At 35.2% G+C, this 20,906-nt stretch overlaps 1 protein-coding gene across 2 annotated transcripts in view; it reads right to left on the minus strand.

The window, feature by feature from the left end:
• Positions 1-20,906, minus strand: part of LRP1B (LDL receptor related protein 1B) — a 1,593,459-nt gene that overhangs the window by 523,014 nt on the left and 1,049,539 nt on the right. For both annotated transcript variants that reach the window (XM_032479383.1, XM_032479382.1), the window contains exons 28-31: positions 16,419-16,547; positions 14,831-15,058; positions 3,976-4,150; positions 2,917-3,011 (exon numbers count right to left, since the gene is read on the minus strand). In XM_032479383.1, the coding sequence (XP_032335274.1) occupies positions 2,917-3,011; positions 3,976-4,150; positions 14,831-15,058; positions 16,419-16,547 (627 nt within the window). The remainder of the gene's footprint in view (positions 1-2,916; positions 3,012-3,975; positions 4,151-14,830; positions 15,059-16,418; positions 16,548-20,906) is intronic.

A 20,906-nucleotide genomic window follows, 5' to 3' on the forward strand; every position in this document is an offset into this window, starting at 1 on the left:
TTTTTAAAGACATAATGCTATCCTATACTTAATAGACTACAGTATGGCATAAAGATGACTTTTATATGCGCTGGGAAACCAAAAAAATTGGATGACTTGCTTTATTGTGATACTTGCTTTATTTTGGTGGCCTGGAACTGAAGCTGCATCTCTGAGGTATGTCTGCATTGAACAGCAAAAAGAACCAATAAAGGTAGAGAAAAAGAACTTTTCTTTCCCTATGGAGCCAAATGGCCACTGGATTAGACAGGGAAGGGAGAAGAAACAGCAAGAGGAACACATTTACATATGGACAACACAGTCTGTCATTCAACACTGCAGAGACCCTCAGTCTTAGCACCTCGTTAAATGACTAATAACCTCAAGTAGAAAAGTTACCAGAAGGAATTTGTAAGCAACACCTAATTGTAAACCACATTGAGAACTTATGAGAGCAAGATGAGGGCCAAGTTGCCCTTTTGTTCCGCAGGCTATGCTGGGAAGACCTGTGAGTCAAACCCAGTACTTCAAACTTGTTTGCATCTTAGCATCAGCACCAGGACAACATAAAGCTAAATTCTCACATGTGCATAAAAACTTGCTCACCTCAGAGGCAACCTGGTTACATATATTCCTCTGCTACAGTTCTGTGGATTCTATTTTGTGTTTATTCTTCGCTGAACTCATTTATACACACTCAATACTGCAGACAATCAAATCATTAAAAGTCCAGTCTATTAGACCCAACATACCTTCTGCTACTGTACCCGACAGGTTCTATTATTAAAGGCCAGATGTTCTTTTCATAAGTTTTCCTCATGAGAACTTTATAAAATGGGTATTTTGCCTTGATTTTCCAGATGAGGAAAGCAAGTACAATCAAGCTAACAGCAATTTGCTTAAGGTCACTGAGTTGAATTTACCTAATGGAATCTAAGATGTCAAACTTTTATCTACAAGCCTAAGACAAAATCCGATAGTCACTAAAAATCTGTTTATTGAATAAATGAATGCCTGACTCATAAGCTGTGGGATAGTTTGTAATGAGGTTCTGGATTATTTCCAGGAAAATATTATATCTTGCACAAATTAAAATTAAAAACTATCACTCTGAATTTATCTTAAAGCAAGTTTTTAAATATAATAATAACTGACATGAAGTAGACATTTAATATTTGTGATTGAATGTCGAACCATCACCCACACACAGTTAAAAACAGCACCTGGTGGACAACGCCTGAGGGACCAGCCACAAAGTGTAAATAGTAACATTCACTCTTTTTCTTATAAACTTTCTTTATACGAGCTTTTAGGTTTCTTTAATTTATTTTGAGTAGGGAAATGGAAATTTAGTATTAAAGAAGATAAGGTTTTCCCTATTATAAAAACAAGCATATACATTAAGATTTTGGTGTAACCAACGGCTGCCACATTATAATGTAAGGATTTTATTTGCTCCTACTATTTCAGTCGTACTCACTTTTCCACATTAAATATTCTGAACAACTCCAGATAAGCACCAACTTAATTGCTTTCGTCCAAATTAAGTCCTTTGTATGGGTCCTAATCTTGTAGAGTCCCTTGTTTCTTTTGTCCTCTCATCTTCCACACAGTAGTATTAGAAATTAAAGGCAAATTGAAATGCTTAACACTACCTTGAATTTCAATTGTGTATCAAATCTTAGAACAAACAATTCAAAGAAAAGAGTTGTGAATAGTATCATTTTACATCATTTATCCTCTAGACTACATAAAAAATATTTATGGCAAATCTTGATACTACACATTTATTGAATCATCACTATTAAAAGTGAGATATTTCAAGTCAACATGCTTCCACATTTCTAAAACTAAGAAAAAACTGCTGGAAAGTTTCATGGTATATTGATTTTACCCCAAGATTTTAAAATATCCTGTATTCAATTCAAAGCAAAGTTGTGATTTTCTTCTGTTTATTCCATCATTTGCACATTTAATATAATAATCAAAATCTAAGTTCATTATTGGATTTTTTTAAAAGGTATTTTAAAATGACAAATAGGCAATATGATCATCCTTGCCTCTCAAAGAAATACAAGAAAATACGAGGAAAGAGTGATTACAGCATGAAAAGAGTATTATCATGTATAGATGTCTATGTGTAAACATGTAACATCATCTTCTAAAGGAATCTTTGAGATTTTTAAAGATGTTTTATGGGAATAAGTCACAGCTCTCTTTCAGCACCATAGAGTTTTTACCTGATGATTTACAATGGTTAACAAAGGTAGAATAACGAACTAAATAAACACCCTGCAGAGTAAATGAAAACTGCTGAAAACTAAATATTAAATACTTAAATCATCACAACTATTAATAATGCCACAATAATGATAATCAAGGAGACTCGATACACCATATTGCCACTGTAGCAAGTGGTGTATCAGATACTCACCAGTGAGAATAAGATATTTATTAATTATATTAAACGTTAAGCAACTTCAGTACTTAAGATACTGCAAAAATCCTCTTATCATAAAACCTATTTTCTAGATAAAGAAACAAAACAAAACAAATTTCTTCTGTATAGCACAGGGAACTATATTCAATATCTTGCAATAACCTTTAATATAAAAGAATATAGAAATAAATATATGTATGTATGTGTCTGAATGACTGGGACATTGTGCTGTACACCAGAAACTGACAAACAATAACTGACTACACTTCAAAAAAAAAAAAAACAAAAACACAAACTATTTTCTTTTCCAGAAAAACAGTGCTCCCTCCCTACCTAACATAGCCCAAATGGGTTAAATAAGATCGATAAATTCCAGATTTAACTTATATTACTAATCGGTCGTATTTTCTTTTTCTACATTAAAGATCCATTATACAAGCACAGATTTGGCATAATTAAAACTGCAGTGACTATTAAAGAAAAAACCCCAAACTTACCAACTGGTTCCTTTTGATTCTGAAAGAGAATCTTGCTATTGCTGCCATCCATATTTGCCATGTTAATTGTGTTTCCATCTGTCCAGTAGAGTTTCCTTGATTCAAAAAGAGATATGGGATTAAAAATATTAGATGTAGACCTACTTGTCGACTAGAAACATGCACTGAAGAACAAAGTTAATACGAAAGTTAATTCTTCGCTCAGGATACATTTTTTCGAGAAGGCCCCCAAATTGTTGAGCCCCTTGCCTGGGAAGAAAGTACCACGCTTGCTTTTTCCTGCTATTAAAGAACAGTTATCTCACTTCTTTTAAACTCATACATTCACAACTGAATATTTCACTATGACTACAGTAAATTATTTCCATTAAAGTAATTCATTGAGATTGAATCCTCTTGGCTTTAAGAAATCAGATACCATAGAAGGGAACCAAATCATTTCAATCATTCCTCTTGAAAGCACTGGGGAGAAAGGATTTCTTTTAGCTCTACACAAGGTCTCTACGTGGGGACATGATAACAAGCCAGAAGCTGGGAGAACCTGCTCCACTTATCAGTGCCCATCATATCAACATGCAGTAAGCATGTTATTAACAACCAGTATTTGAAATGAAATCAGCAACTTTCCCCTGCATCTCTTGTTTATTCTGAACTGTCACTATTAAGAAATATAAATAAAATCTTACAGTAATATATAAAAATTTGATTTTGTGCAGAAAACAGAAGTCTCCAACAAGAGATCTCTTTCTTTAATGTTTGTTTTCTAAAATTTTTTTTGGTAGGGGGGAAGTAGTTAGGTTTATTTGTTTATTTATTTTTAGAGGAGACACTGGTGACTGAACCCAGAACCTCATGCATACTAAGCATGCGCTCTACTGCTTGAGCTATATCCCGTCCCCTCAGGGATCTCCTACATGTTCCATATTTACAATTTTCTTATAGAGCATATACATATGTGTGTGTGTGTATGTGTGTCCTCTGAATCAAAGTTTTTATATAAAATCAGTTCAAAGTTGTGTAAAATTTTTGAAAATCTTAAAAAAAATAATCATACTTTACCCCCTCACTGGGTGAGCTGCAAGACACTGTGGCTTATCGATTCCGTGGATAATTGAGGTTTTCAAGGAGCCATCTAGTCGTGCCACATTAATTTGTGTTTCATCAAATTCTGAGCTAATCCAGTATAAATTTCGTGAGACCCAATCCACTGCTAACCCTCTGATACTCTGAATATCTGTAAAACAAGGAAAGAGAAAATTAAAAGTGAATGAAGTTTCTCATTCTTTTGGCTTTCCAAGAAAGTTATTTTCTGTCTCAGGGAAAATTTAATTTACACTTTAATTTGTTAGCTAAAATTGTACAAGATTATAATCTCATCCCTTATCAACTCTTCTTAAGGCATGAATGATCATTAATGTCGTACTGCTGAGCCATTTGAAAACTTGAAGTAACAATTAGCATTGAAATTACACCAACGGTCCATGATTCACTAGTAAACACTTAGAGCAGATGCAGGCAGCAGTCCTATGGGCCAAGGTGACCAAAATTCAGATTAGAGCAATAGCTTCTCTAGTTGGTAGCACAGCTTTCTAGTTAGGAACAAGTACTTGTGTGCCGTCAACAAATGGGCCGTTTTCTGTTCTAAGTGCCAATTTGTTACGGAAATGAAATAAAACAATTCAACTTTCCTAAAAGAATTACCAGAGTTGAACATCTTTAAAACGGATAATTAACAGAAATTGACTGAGATATGAGCAAAGAAACAAAAACCCTTTTAACATTCCTCTAACGTGGATTCTACAGAAATCACAGAAATCTAATTAAGGCCCGATTCATTTCAGTCAATAGGAATATTTGGGTTGCTATTACTTGATTATTCTATCAGGCATCTTTTTAAAAAATGATGGAATTTAGGTTTAAATATAATTGTACATTTTAATTAAAGAAATAAATTAAAATGAAAGTGTTAAAAACAATGGATATGAGGAAATCTTTTTAATGCGTTAACAGATGAAGCAGGCTGGTCTATCCCCAGTCTGTGGCACTTGACTACTCTAACTGGGTTTTGTCTTATTTTACAAAGTTTTAGTATTTTCTAAATACCATGCTGTACCTCTTTGGGCTCTCTAGGCCTCTATTACGCAAATTTACAAGACACCTGGAGACTGTTAAAATGAAGATTCTGATTTGGTAGGTCTAGGGAGGGCCCTAACATTCTGCAAGTTATAGCCAGCTCCCAAGAGCTGCAGCCATAGCTCCAGAGCAGTACTTCCAATCCAAATGCTTCTAGAAACCCAGAGCACCTGCTACTTAGCTCATCAAATTAATGTATCTTCTCCCCTTACCACCCCCCCCCTTTTTTTTTTATCATTTTCAAAAGATGTCACAAAGCTTGATTTTCAGAAAGGGAAAACTCTAGATTTTTTAAATCTGCCAACTCGTTCAAAATTTAAAAGAGCACAATGAGGCAGCCCTGACAGTTCTGGGTCAGCTGTGAAGTGTGGTGCTGGCGTGGTCCACTCTACTGCGAGTTTACAACCTCATTTCTTGACAGAGCCTACTTTCCTTTTATTATTTCGAAATAACTTTTAATCACAGTGCTCGGCAAAGGTTTTCCCCACGTTCCAAGTTCTCCTCTAAGCAACAGCTTCTCACTCAGCAAGTTACCTTTCATTCTTAATTTCTGGTATGTTGGCAAATGTTGAATGTGAACTGCATTTCTCAACCCAACACTTGGAATTTCTTTTTTACTTTTAGTTATTCTCATCCAGCTCCCTCCTTCCTTGAGAAGAAAAAGTCACACACCACCTCTGGGAAGCTAAACCTGCCACCGCAGTCATGCCTTTGCCTCACCCAGGATACTTACTCTTCCTCCTTTACCCTCTGCACTTAATTGGCTGCTGAGAAACAGTAATGAGATTTGGCTTCACGTTCTAGGTTGGGTGCCTATTTTTTTGTCTCTAATCAAGTCACTTAGATTTCGTCCTCTTTTCTTACTGGGAAAACGAGGCTAATTAGAGGTAATACATAGGATTGTTGTGAATATTGCATTAGATGATGTGTGTTTTTGCAGCTTCATTCAGGGTTGATACTTCGGCAATCCAAGGACTTAATATTTTCTGTATTTTTACCCTGAATTGCTTGGTTTTGGCAAAAATAAAACAAGTTTTTATTTCCTCTCAAATACATGTGTTCCAAAGGTGGTTTGTTTTTTTTACCCCAGCTGTCCCTGCTGCTCAAAATCTTTTACTTATTTCTGATTGACTCCTAATCATATGGCCAAGAGAATACATGGCACTCTTAACTTGGAAAGCATAGACACATGTAAGCTGTAAATACCTAGCCAGTCTTTGTCAATTCTATGCTCCATGTTCTCTCAAATCTATTTCTGTCTTTAATATTGCATAGCTTACAGTCATTTTCCTCTTTTAAGCAAATGATTTAGTTGCTGCCAAGTTTTTCTGACTAAGGAGCTCTGGATCATGACCTTTGATTGCCCCAAGGTATTTGATTGCTTCCAACCACTCAGAAAATGATGTCTAAATTCCTTACGCTGGCTCTCTATATAATCTGAATATAACTACCTTTTCCACTTTTTCACTATTTTTAACCCATTATCTTACACTTCAGTTATATTGCTGTTTTCAGATTTCCAGACTTACCCTGATCTTTCCAACCTATATGGAATTATCTGGACCTCATAGCCTAACACATCTTCACTTATCAAAGTCTTATGCAAAGTAGGCCAGCTGATGGGGAACAGCACCCTTCAACTACAAAAGCTTAATCAGTTCTCCTATATATCCCAGCCCTGAAGATTTTCTCTATCTACCTAACTCAACAGAACTATACCTGATCAATCCCTTTCCACCTTGTACAATAATTGTTTGCTAACAAATGACTACTTTCACATATATTTCTTGAAGGTGGGTTCCTTGATAACTTATCTTCATAGCTGCCTCCACCAAACATAGACAGCATTGTCTTCAAACTAAATGTTTTTAATGAATTGATGAATAAATGCATGATATGCACAATCTATAATTTTAAGGATACGTGAGCTGAGCTAAAACTCTTATAGGTGAGGTCCTCATGTTTATTTTCAGGAGTAAATATCTGAACACACACTCAGTTCTCACTCTCTATCCTTACTCTTTTTCTGTCCACTAGTTTGGAGTTTCTAGTTATCAGCTTTATGTCTAAACTTCCATAGACTGAGTTCATTCTTACAATAGATCAGAACAAAAAAATCAAAACACACACAAAGAAATGAGACATAAGAGCAAGAATAAAGAGAAAAATAAGTAACAGATTTAAATCTCCAAAGCTTACATGGTTTTATTGGGTATAAGATAAAGAAAAATGAGTGAAATATTTTAAAGAGAAAAATACACTTTGAAAAAATAAGCAAGGTGCAATAATTTATTTGTTAAAATCTTCTTGGAATATATAAATGAGAAGCAAAAATAACTTGAGAATATAAAAAATATAATAATTCATGAGATGGACTGACCAGCAGGTTAGACACAGTTAAACTAGTGAACTGTAAGACAAATTGAAGGAGGTTAGCCAGAGCTAGCTCAGAGAAACAAAAAGATTAAGTGAGCTGGAGGCTAGAATGAATAATCTAGCACATCTAGTCATAGTTTCTAAAGGAAGGAATAGAGAGACTGGGTTAGAAAAAATGGTCAGAGATAATAGCTGAAGATTATTTACTCCCTGGGCTGATGAAAGACATGACCCAAAAGGAGGTACAACACATTCCAGGTGGCTAAATAAAAACACTGTCATGAGAAAAAAAAAAAAAAAGAATAACGTTAAAAGCATCTAGAGAGAAAAGACTGCAAGAAAGAATAACAATTAGCCAAACATAGAGATTCTCAACAGCAATAAGAGATGTGAAAAGACAGTGAAATAATATCAGAAAAGGGTTGAGAGAAATAAATCTAAACGTGGAATTTGTACTCAATATTATCTTTCAAATTATATCTCAACAACAACAAAAAATTAGATTTAAAAATGGGCAAAGGACTCAATAGCCATGTCTCCAAAGCAGATTCAGAAATGGTCAACAAAAACATGGAAAGATGTTCAACATCACTAATCACTAGGAAATGCAAACGATAACCACAAACAGATACCACCTCACACCCATTAGGATAGTTACTATAGAAAATGAACAAACTAACTAACTAAAATCAGAAAATAACAAATATTGGCAGGAATATGAAGAAATTGGAACTCACTGTATACTGCTGATGTAGCCTTTGTGGGAAACAGTATAGCAGTTCCTCAAAAAATTAAAAATAGAATTACCATATGATCCAGACATTCCACCACTGGGTATACAACCAAAATAATTGAAAGCAGAGTCTCAAAGAGATATCTGTACACCTATGTTCATAGCATTATTCACAGTAGCCAGAAAGTGAAATATATATATGTGTGTGTGTGTGTGTGTGTGTATATATATATATATATATATATATATAAACATACATAAAAATAGATAAAAACAAGTTTCTTCTGTATAGCACAGGGAACTATATCCAATATCTTGTAACAACCTTTAATGAAAAAGAATATGAAAATGAAGATATGTATGTATATGCACGACTGGGACATTATGCTGTACACCAACTGTACTTCAATTAAAAAAGAAGGAAAATGATGACACAACATTATAAACTGACTATAAATTAATAAAAAAAATTAATAAAATAAAATAGTGGGTATAACACTAAAAAAAAATGAATAACTTAGTGTCTACCATGGTCTTGGTTTTGTCACTTTTAAAACATATGTATGTATCCCACATCTATTTCTTTCTAGAGAACATAGGAATAGAATTATGGCTTTTTTACAATCTTTGTATTTCTTAATGTCCTAAGCCTATAATTATTCCTATCTTAGATAAACAACTCACTGTTGATTTTGAAAAAAGTCTGAAGTAAGCCTCCTTCTTTTATTTTCATCTGGGTCAGTGTCTCCAATATCTTTCCAGTTATCTGGTCAACATCTCTTTCATTCATCAGGTTCAGTTACTCCTACATCTACCCTTGGTGTCTGTCACCTTCTGTAACTCTCTTGTTCCAGCCTAATTTTTGCTTCAGATTTGGAATATTTCTATAACTTTCTAATTGTAGCCCTGTCTATAATTTCTTACTTTTTCAATCTAACTACCAGGTTTATGCCTGATTTATCATCAAAAGATGTTGAATGACCTATACCCAGCTGTGAAAGTCTTCAGTGGCTTTCCACTGCCTTGAGGAGAAAAAAAAAAAAAATACAAAAAACAGCTCCTGTGGTGTAAGACCCTTTGTGATCTGCCATCATATTAAACTTCTAGTTTATTTTTCTACAAGGCCTAGCTACCCCTCACTACTTGCTCCTCTTTATACACGTGTCCAGATCATTTCTACTGATAGCTCAACCTAGACTAATCTTGCTACCATTTCCCCCAAAGCCTCATCTGACTACTCCCATCTAAGTGAGAACTTCAGTAATCCCAGGTAAGAACTCAGGACTCCTTGTGCTAATTTTCTGAGAAGTAAGGTTTTAGAGTTATGCTGGCAACTTTATGAAATTCCAGGCCACCATCAATAGAATCTCAACTTGTATCTTATTAAATTCCTGATTTCACTGAGCCTTATACTTCCGTTAGTTGATTACATTTCACTCTTTCACCAGATATGAAGCTCTTTGAGGTTACAGATTGTCTTAGTTAAATAACTGCTACCTCCCCACTCATGCAGTATCCCAGATACAGAATCCAGAATAAGGTATAGGGGAAAAAAGCACACGGAATAAACTAAAACAGCATTTCTATCCTTGCAACTAAAAGATAGAGAATGTACACAGGAAGCGTTGCTCATTCAGCTCCCATTACTATAGATACACAGTTCTCAATGGAATGGCATTTATAGGTATCATTTTTGCCTTTATTTTTTTCTTTTCTCTCTTTCTCTCTTTCTTTCTTTCTTTCTTTTCCTTTCTTCCTTCCCTTCTTCCTTTCTTTCTTTCTTCCTCTCTTTCTCTCTTTTTTTTAAATCACAAACGTTGACACACTCCACGAAAAGGTTTCTTGGATGAAATTGAAAATTGAACATTCTATTCAAAAACAGGCAAAAACAACAGGTGTTCCCTGTCCAAACTTTCTACTTTAATTCAAGGCCTGTTTCCAAAATCTATGAATGAAAACTTCTATCAGTGAAAAATGACCTGTTTTCAATTCTTACGTTCTCTCTGGACCAATTTTCACAATAGATTTTATTTTCTAAGCATTTTTATTGCTGGGTACAATTAAACATGGTACTTACAAAACAGAGGGAATGAATGAATCGTCAGTACTCACTGACAAAGTAATTGTTGGCAGAAGTGGGTAACAATTTTAAATAATAATGGAAATCTACTCTGAAATAGGTCCAATTAGATTCAAAGTATCATTGATAACTGAGTTTTATATAGCAGCTACGTCATCAAAAGTTCTGCACTTAAAATAGTTTATATTTTTGCAGTTCAAAAAGCACATACTCTTATAACTTCCTACCATGTAAGAAAATGTTCTTTACAGAAATCCACAGATAAACTTCTAGTTGATATCCATTTTTCTTACATCCATTTTACCTTCTGCTTAACCTAACAGCCTAGTCCATTCAGATCACAGACGACTTCAGTACTAAAAAATTACTTTTCTCAAGCAACAGTACTTGCCCAAAGCTGAGTTCTTACTTTTCCTAAGATGAACAATTTATACTTTGTCCTAGAATAATCAAATACAGCAGGGGTCTTTTCCAATTAAAAAAATGAGATTCTATTGATGGTGACCTGGAGTTTCATAAAGTTGCCAACATATCTCTAAAAGGTTTTCCTTACATTTCATAATAATCAATAAAATAACCCCCCCTTCACCTGAGCTCTGCGAGGTGACTCTGCAGAGTATGCTGACTGCTACAGCACAGCTGCTCTCCACCTTGCTGAGGCTCCCTATGTGTAAAAGAAAGGTACACTGAAGGGAAAAGATCATAGCTTTGGAGTCAAAAGGCCTGAATCCATATTTGGATGAAACAAAGCTTTGCTATTGCCTAGCGTGGCAAACCTGAACAAAATGCTTCCTCATATTTAAAAGCAGAAAGCGACACTTACCTCCAAGGACTAAATGGTAGGTAAAATAAAATAAGGACAGACAGAAGTGCGAAAGCTCAACTATCTTACTCCCGGCTTACATTAGGAGCTTTAAGGCATATTAATGTCTTACTCTGTTAATCGCAAGCAATACTTTAGGGTTCTGGGGGGAGACCTTTTATCCAGTGAGGTGTGACGCTGGGCAGTATATGAGTTCTCAGGAGGGGCAGCTGAGCTTGTGGGACTATCTCAACAGGACGACACTGTGGGATGAAGTCCCATGTCCTCTTATCTTAGGGCAATAAGGATGACAGGCGCTGTAAATATATAGCCCTAAGTGTGAATTTGTCTCCATCACTTGCTCACTTTGGTTTTGAGGCAGAGTTTCAGCTTAGGTGAACTTAAGTTGTCTTCCCTGCAGAATAGAAATAATTCTTAATAATAGATTTTCAAAGATTAAATGAGATAATGGTATTTGTCACATTAATGACAACTAATGTTATTCAACTTGCCAGAAAAATAAACCTGAGAGCATAAATAATTGAAAAATATTAGGACCAAGCAATGATTCAGGTATAAGAATTAATTACCACCAGAGCCTAGGGATGCAGGCCACTGGCAAGAACATTTGCCATGAATTGTTACAGTTGTTCATTTCTTTCTTAGAATAAAATTATCTTTTGGTTATTGTGAAAGATATATATTAATTTATACTATAAATTATTAATGTGTACAATGAATGTGCCTAGAGTCATATATTAGAATTTATCCCTTAATGAAGTGTACCTGCTACAAGCCACTGTAATAAATAGCTCATGTGGACAATACATACAATGAGAACAGCTTACTGTTGTAGGGTAAGGAGAATGACAAGGCAGGCAAACTATTTCCACTCGCCTTCATGCTTCAGGCTTGGCACCAAGAGCCTCAGTGTTCTCCTAGAAAATAGTTCAACTGAGAAGAAAACATGGGAACTGGTAGGGGTAATAGATAGATTTGGGGCCTGATTTTTGAAGGTGATTTCCCATTAGACTTGCGCTAAGGAAGATAAGGAAAGAAAGAGTTTCTCAAGAACAAGTCCAGTTGATGGAGGACAACTAAGTGAGAAAACTCAGAGGCCAACAGTGTCAGAAGCAGGAGAAAGGCCATCATTTACAAGGACCCTAGGAGATGAAAGGATAAAATAAAGTACACTGACTGGCAGGGTTTGAGACCTTGATGAGTTTGAGATACCTTGATGACCAACTAGAAAGTTGGTCACAAGTTCTTCTATTAATTTAAAGATATTAATGAAATTAAATAATAGTTAATGGAAAGATATGAATGAAATTAAAGACATTAATGGAAAGTGTCTAACAGGGTTCCACTCTGGAAGAAAGGGAAAAGCAACACCACTTGACCTGTGGGGGAGCCAGGAATTAAGGCACTGTCCTTGACAATGCCTAGTCCTCAACCTTCATACGCAATTGAGTTATTTCATAGTTTTACTCTGATATCTCAACGATCTTTCCACATTTCACTATCTCTACTGTTTCCACTCTAGTCCAGGCTTCTATCACCTCTTACTAAAACTACTCTAGCAGCCGTGTCTCCCAGAGTCCACTGCTCCTCCACCCTCCAAGCCAGACCACTTCATTTTCTCTACTAAACATAACAGCTAGAATGATCTTTTCCAAAGGCAAAGCATGGGAAGGGACTGGGATTTCAAAATGTAGAATAGCTAAACAAGATTGTACTGTGTAGCACAGGGAAATATATACAGGATCTTGGGGTGGCTCACAGTGAAAGAGACTGTGACAATGAATATATGTATGTTCATGTATAACTGAAACATTGTGCTCTACACTGGAATTTGACACAACATTGTAAAATGACTATAACTCAATAAAGAAATGTTTATATATAAAAAAAATAAAGTTCCTTGAACAAGGAAAAAAACAAAAAACAAAGGCAAATGCAGTTGTACTCTCCTTAAAACATTTCCTTGGTCCCCATAATTTTTAGTATTAACATAAAAATCAATAACTTATCCTATAAAGGCTGGCATGATTTGGCTTCTATTTTTTTTTTTTTTTAGCTCTATCAGCATGTATAGCACACCACTCTCATTCTGTACTTCATGCTCTTCAGCGTATCCTGGCCCTCCTTCTGTTTCTCATCACATAGAAAGTATTCCAATACTTGTCAAAATGACTGAGTTAATAATTATTGAGCCTAATGAGTATATGTATTATCAGTGAGAAAATATGATTGCTCAATGTCTGGTTAATAATTATAAATAAAACCTCCTAAGTGGAAATAAGTCTTTGCGATTTTCTCAAAGATGAACTCATCAAATTACTACTAGTTACCAATCTATAATTAGAGAGAAAAAAAATTGTCCCTTGATTTTTTGAGATAGAACATCTTTTACTTTATACAATTCACAGAACCTTTAGGAAGTATTTCACATTCATGATGAAGTATGTGAACAATGTTCTATTAGATTTTGATAAATTTCTTGTGAGAAGACTGCCAAACTGACTGTCAGTCTTGGGAGGCACCTTAGGTCCTTTAGCTGTTCCCTCAAGATTTTTCATGATCATTAACCAGACATTTCTTTAAAATCAAATCTACCAATGATTATCAAACCATTTTCCCCTTGTTCCTGTAAAAAAAAAAATCCTGCACAAATTGGAAATCCTTGCATCAGCTTTTTTAGAAAGGCTCTTCTCTTACAGAAAGTTTAAAACAAATATTTGAACAAGCTTATAATTCACTCAAGTTGCTTTAGCAGTACCATCCTGAGATGGGTAAAGAGCATAAATACGAGAGTAACTGAGGGCTCAAATACTCTCAGGTCTACCATTGGTACTGAAGCCAGTCTTCTAGTAGTATGTGTGGAAATTCTCAAAAAACACTGTGAATTTAAAACCTGCACCTCTTATTGCTTTCATCAAGAGGTGGGTCATTGCTCCACTAAGGTCTGATTCAACGCAGAGTAGTTTGACCTATCTATACAGATCGTTACCCTCTCCTCTACCCTCCTTCAAATCACTCTGTTGTGCTTAAGGGGCATGAAACTGAAAGAAAACTACCCTGTTTCATTTTGCAGTCATGGCCAACAGCAAGTGCTCAATGAGCATTCATTCAACACAACAATAACTGACCCAGAAATCAAAATATATCAACAGTTAAGCAAAAATTGGGATAATTCAATGCTAAATTTTCAGAGCTGAACCACTGCATTTAAATGTATATCTCATTTTCAGCTATATTTTCTTCTTTGGGTAAAGGCATTTTTTTTTTTAAGTGGTTAATTCAACAACATTTACTGAAAACCTGTGATTCAACCTGCTGGGTTAGGAGATGGATAGGAACAGGTTTCCTCTCTTATTTGTTTATTCTAATTCCATAAAAATATCTGCAAAAGTAGCTTAATAAGCTTGAATCAGAGGGTGAAACCAGTCTTTACCAGTATCCTATATTTTCCCTTTGCAAATGTAACTATTGCTCCAACAGCAAAAAGGCGTCTTCAAATCTGTTTATTTAGAAACCTGTAAATTTTAAGACCCATTCTGATATTTTTCTTGTTGTGAAACTAAATTTCTAGTTATCAGATTACTGTGTCCAACATAATTACAGCATTCTACAATTGTTAGGCTATAGCGTATCATTAAATCTCTGAATAATCAATTCCAACTTTCAATTAACAACAGAATTGGATAATAGAAAAAAAATATAAAAGAGATGTGATTATTACAAATTGAATAGCAAACATTTTCTAAGTAGTAAAGTGCAAATCTTTTACCTCTTGAAATAACAGTTTCTAACCCAGTTCCATTAATGAAAGCCCGTTTAATGGTTTGTGTTTTAATATCTGTCCAGTATAAACGTTCTTCAGATGCATCAAAGTCTATCACGGTAACGTCATCAATATCAGGGACTGTGAAGGCGGTGATAAAGTTAAAGTACGGATTGTCAATATCCACTCCTCTGATTTCAGAACGCCTTGCATAAAGAAGAAATTTTTTCATTTCTAGAAAAGAAATAGAAATGTTTTTCTTTATAAGCTTGGCAAGTTTGAAGCAGTCTGTAAGTTCTAAGATACTTCTTGTTGATGATTTGATAGATTTTTAACACTACAAAGTCATAACCAAGATCTGATGGAAACATGAACGCAGAAATGATTTATCTATTTTTACATTAAAGTGCTTAATAGTAACAGATGTAAAACAGGTTCAATCCTTAAGTCATCGTTGTTTTTCTTTTTAGTTAGAAATGACAAGAACTTATCAGTAATTGATTTGATCTTAGAATTTCAAACAAACTTGGTAAAAGACATGAACTCTACAACTGTCAGTCATAATGTTTTCTGTATATAATTGTAACAATATTGCAATGCATTAAACGTTTTTTGAAAGAATCTAAGAACATTCTACATTATCTTTGAATAAAATGAGATTAAAACATCGCTTTAAAAAATCATGTTCATGTTTTCCCATCAAAACTAGGGTTCAAATTATGTTAAAGCATGCTGTATTGTAAATGTCTGTGAATCCATAGTAACCAACATTGTGAGGCATCCAATCATTTTTACTTCCTTAGACACCTTTCTTGCATTGAGTTTGTGAAATATAAGTAGATTTAATAGAAACAGAAGGCACAAATATTCTATCTTCTGTTTTTCTCTTTGGGGTTATTATTGATATTTTAGATACGCTATGATGGTATAAAATTAATTAAAGCCACATGTGCCTAAATTCCTGCGTTAAGACTCCATGAATACATTCTTTTTTGCCCTTAAAAGTAATTCCTATGCAAATAAGAACTACTGAAAACAAAAACAAAAAACAAAAAAACCCACAGTCTGGTATTTGTTCACAGATTTTTTTTTATCGTTTTTTAGTTTAAATGTGCTGTCTAAATGTTTTTTTTTTTTTACAAATCTTCCTAAGTTCTATATTTTACCTCATATTTTCTCCTTTCAAGTTGATAATCCTCTACAAAATGATGCTAAAGTAACTTTAGAAGAGCAGGAGGAGATTAAAGCTGTTAAATACCTCTTTGTTATGAAGGTTACCTACATCATCATTTTCTGATAATGCACTTTCTCTTACTAATCTGCCTGTTTTGTAGAGATAAATTCTGACACACCAAATAAGCAAGGAGCAAGAAAAATGGGTGAATCAGGTACTAAATAGCGAAGTGCAGCATATTGCATATTTAAAGAATTTGTCAGCCTCCCCAAAAGCAGATGAATCATCGACAGAGTCTGAAAATAGCACCACCTCAAATGCTTTTAAGGGCATGCAAAGCTGCTTCTGCTTTCCTTTGAGGAAAATCAGAATGCGAATACAACTCGGGAGAATTCAGTGTGGACTTCAGAAGAAACTTACCGTAGCAGGTCTTCTTGTTTGAGGAGAGCTTCATCAGGTGGGGGCACGCACAAGCGGCGCTGTGGTGATTGATCAGACACATGTGGGAGCAGGGGCCTCTGCCCTCATTAGCTGCACAGGGATTGCGAGCTGGAATTACACAGTGAGAGAGTGACAGTGAAGAACGAAGAATGTCTTAGGGAACCTCTGAGGCTGACAAGGGTCATTCACTTCATGAGTCAAAGCGAAGTCTCCTACAGAGCACACCCCTCGAGTGAGTCATAGGACAGTAACAGACAATAGTATGCTGTAATTACATGAATAAAAACACTTTTTCTCCTCTAAGATAACTCCCTCGATTTCTTCTAAGGTGAATGATAACGCATTCTATTAAGGATTTCGTCTGAGAAACAATCAGGAATAATTATTAAACTTAGTGTGAAATAAACTCAAGTAGACCACAGCGCGGCCTTGGGAGTTCCGATGATGTCATTACTTTCCTAGCATATGGTACAGATCCCTCTCTTGCCTTAGCACACCACTCTGAAGGCTTCCCCAAGAAACTGCTATTGCATATACTATCTATCCTTTCACGCCATTTCTTCTTTTTCAAATCAGAGGCTTATGTGAAAAAATGTCTCCCTTCCTTATACAGGCATCTACTTATTTTTTTTTCCCTGCATTAACTTACTCCATGGCTAAAGTTTGCTCCGCATACTCATACTTACCATACAGTCCATTGCATGAATAACTTATGACATATTCAAATTGAAAACGAAATATTAAATTGTGCAATTCCAATATCATCCTCTCATTCTTTTGTTTTTCTTGTTCTGTCATCATGCCTTTTTGGATAAGATTTTTAATCTCAGTTGATCAAGCTGATCCGTTAAATCTTATTTGTATAGAGCCTATCTAGTAGGATAAATTCTTTAGAACCATGCTAGTCAACTGAAGGCAGAAAAAGAGTTCCACCTTCTGATCCCACCAGCGATATTTTAGTTTTCAACTAATAATGTCTTCCTAACAAGGGAATCTATTGCTCAGTGTAGTAATATCGTCTTGTAGAGTTTTAAAGCACAGATAATAAAAGTCAATAAGTTATAATAAAATTGTAGAGGATATGAGAAATTAACTGAATTCGATAAATACTCAACGTGGCTTTTGGCAGTCTTTGGCACCCTCCCCCTAGGATGTTTGATTTAAGAAATAAATAAAAGAAAATTAAAGGCGCAGAAACATTTCCCTAAGCAAATCAATTAGGAACAAAAACTATTAGAAAATGGAGTAAGGTCAAGCTGAGAGACTCCTTAGGTGTGCACATCCCTCTGTCACACGGTATAAGGGCCACCTATTCTGCTCTCTTCCCTTTTAACTTCGTGCAGTATAACTGGAGTCTCTAAGGAATTGCAAGTTAGAGAGCCAAGAGAGGGGATGAGATGGTTACTCAGGAGGAAAGGTGCTGCAGAAAATGAGGAGAAATGAAGAGGTGCTGCTGAAAACAGCTCTCTGGAGTAGGGTTACTTAGCTGTGGTGCCCAGAAAAAAAAACTCCAAGTTTTCAATACTTGAAAAAAAACAAGAGGATGAGGAAGAAGGAGAAAAACAGAAAAAAATACAGAGGAGGAAAAGAGAGGAGAAGGACGGAGAAGGAGAAGGAGAAAATTATTTAAAAACATTGACATAGGAGATGCTATTCCTCTCAAGGAAGTTAAAAGCGTAATCCATGACAGCTCCACGACAGGCACTTGGATTTCCCTTTGAACATCACTGTTTTTAGCCCAGAATCATACTAGCTCTTCAAAACATCCTATAATTGTGATAAAATGCTTTTCAAAATCAAAGGTAACATATTAAATTTCTATATACATACTAAAGTAAAAGAAATACTAACTTTATAGCCCAATATATTTATTAATGATTATACTGTAATGTGATATTAACAATATTTTGTGCTTTAAAGCATGGAAAAATCTACAGAGGCTTTTTTCAATTTTTAATCTCTTCTCACTTTGAAATAGTGGAGTTAAATCTTTTTTAAAGTTTCTTTCAAACCATGGCTTTCAACGGATACCTATTCTAATCACCAAATTAAGGAATTTGGTTCACAATACTCACATTTTAATATAAAGCAGGGATTAGCAATTGGTGATCCTGGAGCCAAATCTGGTTTGCCTACTTCTGTACATAAAGTTTTACTGGAATATAGCCATGCCCCTTAGTTCACATATTATCTACGGCTGCTTTCACACTGCAGCAGCAAAGGTGAGCAGTTTTGGCAGAGACCAAATGGCCCACAAAGCCCTAAAATATTTATCCTCTGGCTCTTTACAGAAAAGGTTTGCCAACACCTGATGTAAAGCAATTAACTATTTTATGAGAAATACTATCTCAAAATCCAATAGCAATACAGAGGTTATAAACTCCTACAAGACCAAGGCTATCTATACATTCATTGTATCCAGGAGATGGGAAAAGCTGACCAGTCAATAGGATGCTATAAGCAATCTTAGATTAAATTTAAATATCGGTGTGCAGACCAGGTTTGCTGATGGCTTGTGTTATCTAAACTCAAGTTGACCAAAAAAAGAACCTCAGATGCACGTAACATGCCTCCTTATATTTATTCACTGAATAAATATTTATGAAGCACCTAGTTGTCCTGCCCAGTTTTAAAAAACTGGATGTAATAGTAGACATAGACAAGACATCATTCTTGCACCAAGGAGTTCACAAGTCTGTCCTCTAATCTTGTACAACATTCCCGCCAACACCACAGGCGCTGGCTCAGTCTCGGTTCTCTCCATTTCTTGCTTGGATTGCTGCTCTAACTTCCTAACTAATCTTCTAATTTTCAGTTACTCTCCACTGCACACAGTTATTTTTCTAAAGTACAGACTTGATCATATAGCCGCCTTGCTTAAAATTCTTGCATGGCTTCCCACTACCTACCGCACAAAGTCGCAAATCTTATCTGCTACCATTTCCTGCAAGATTTCTTGGCACTAGCCAGGTTGGCTTACTAGCTGCCCTTTCACCTTTCAGTTTTTTAATTGCAATCCACTCTGTTCATTATTATTATTATTACTACTACTACTATTTTTGGTGGGGGGAGGTAATTAAGTTTACTGATTTATTTTTTAATTTGAGGTGCTGGGAATTGAACCAGGACCTCATGCATGCTAAGCACATGCTCTACCACTGAGCTATACCCTTCCCCTGACTCTGTTCATTATTATTAAAAATGGTATCAGGTTCTAAACTCACAAAATTTTAACTTCTAAGCATTTTTCTACTTCTCTTTCATTGCCATATTTAATTACTGTATTATCAGACTTTCCCTAATACGTGTTTCTTTCTTTCCATTTCTACCTCTCCCCTTCCATAGTTTTATTTCATCACTTTTGAACAACCGCTACAACCGTATAACTGGTACTCTACGGTACTGCCCCAATATACCAATCTCTCCCTCTAAGATACCAATTCGTCTTCTAGACTCATCTCCCACTTTCCTGCCACACTGACATTAGGCACATGCTAAAGGGGACTCCTCATTGCTCTGTGAATAGCGACAACTTGGCCTTTTGCAGCACTACTACATGATGCAGTTTTCTTCCTGCAGAATTTCATTACATTATCTTCTTTCATGAACCAGCTCAAGCCATTTTTCCTCCCGAAAACATTTCCTAATGAAGCCAGCTAATGTTGATTTATTTCATCACTAAATATTAGCTTTCATCATTGACTATACAAGGCATTAGGCAATTTATTGTTTACTGTTTTATTTTCTAATTGTCAGAGATACATATTTATATGTTTTATACCAGTATACCCTAGTCTTTGTAGCTAAATCAGGGGTTGGGAAGCTTTTTAAGTTTTTTTTTCCAGAAAAGGCAAGATATTTTCACCGTTGCAGTCCTTATGCCCTTCTTAGTAACTATTCAGCTTTGCTACTGCAGCACAAAGGAGCCATAAAACAATAGCGAATCAATGGGTGTGGTTACGTTTAAGTGAAACTTTATTTGCAAAATAGGCAGAAGGCTGATGTTTGCCAGAGGGCCTTGGTTTGTCAGATTCTGAGCTGGAGTGTGTTATACCGGCAGGAACTATGACTCCTCAACATATATACTGTCTTTTCCTAGCATTTCTACCATACCTATTACTGTGTTAGACTTAAGAACATTTGGATTCATGTGCATCCTCATCAATGTGTATGTGTATATGTTCTAAAAAGCTAGCAATCTAAAAATTTGAAGGTAAATTAATCTTCCAAAGCACATCATAGCTGTAGGTGAAGAGAATAAATAATGCAAAAGTACAATACTTCATAGGAGAACCAAATGCTCATTATGCAATCACACCGACTGATGTGTTCTCTGCGAAGAAAACAGTATCATTGAAGATTATTTCAAATTTCATGCAAACTATGTTTAATTGCAGTGCATTTCTCACCAGCAAAAAAATAAACACTTTCAAATCCAACTATTGTATTCAAATACAATATATGTAA

Source organism: Camelus ferus, chromosome 5 (genome assembly GCF_009834535.1).
Source record: "Camelus ferus isolate YT-003-E chromosome 5, BCGSAC_Cfer_1.0, whole genome shotgun sequence".
NCBI lineage: Eukaryota > Metazoa > Chordata > Mammalia > Artiodactyla > Camelidae > Camelus > Camelus ferus.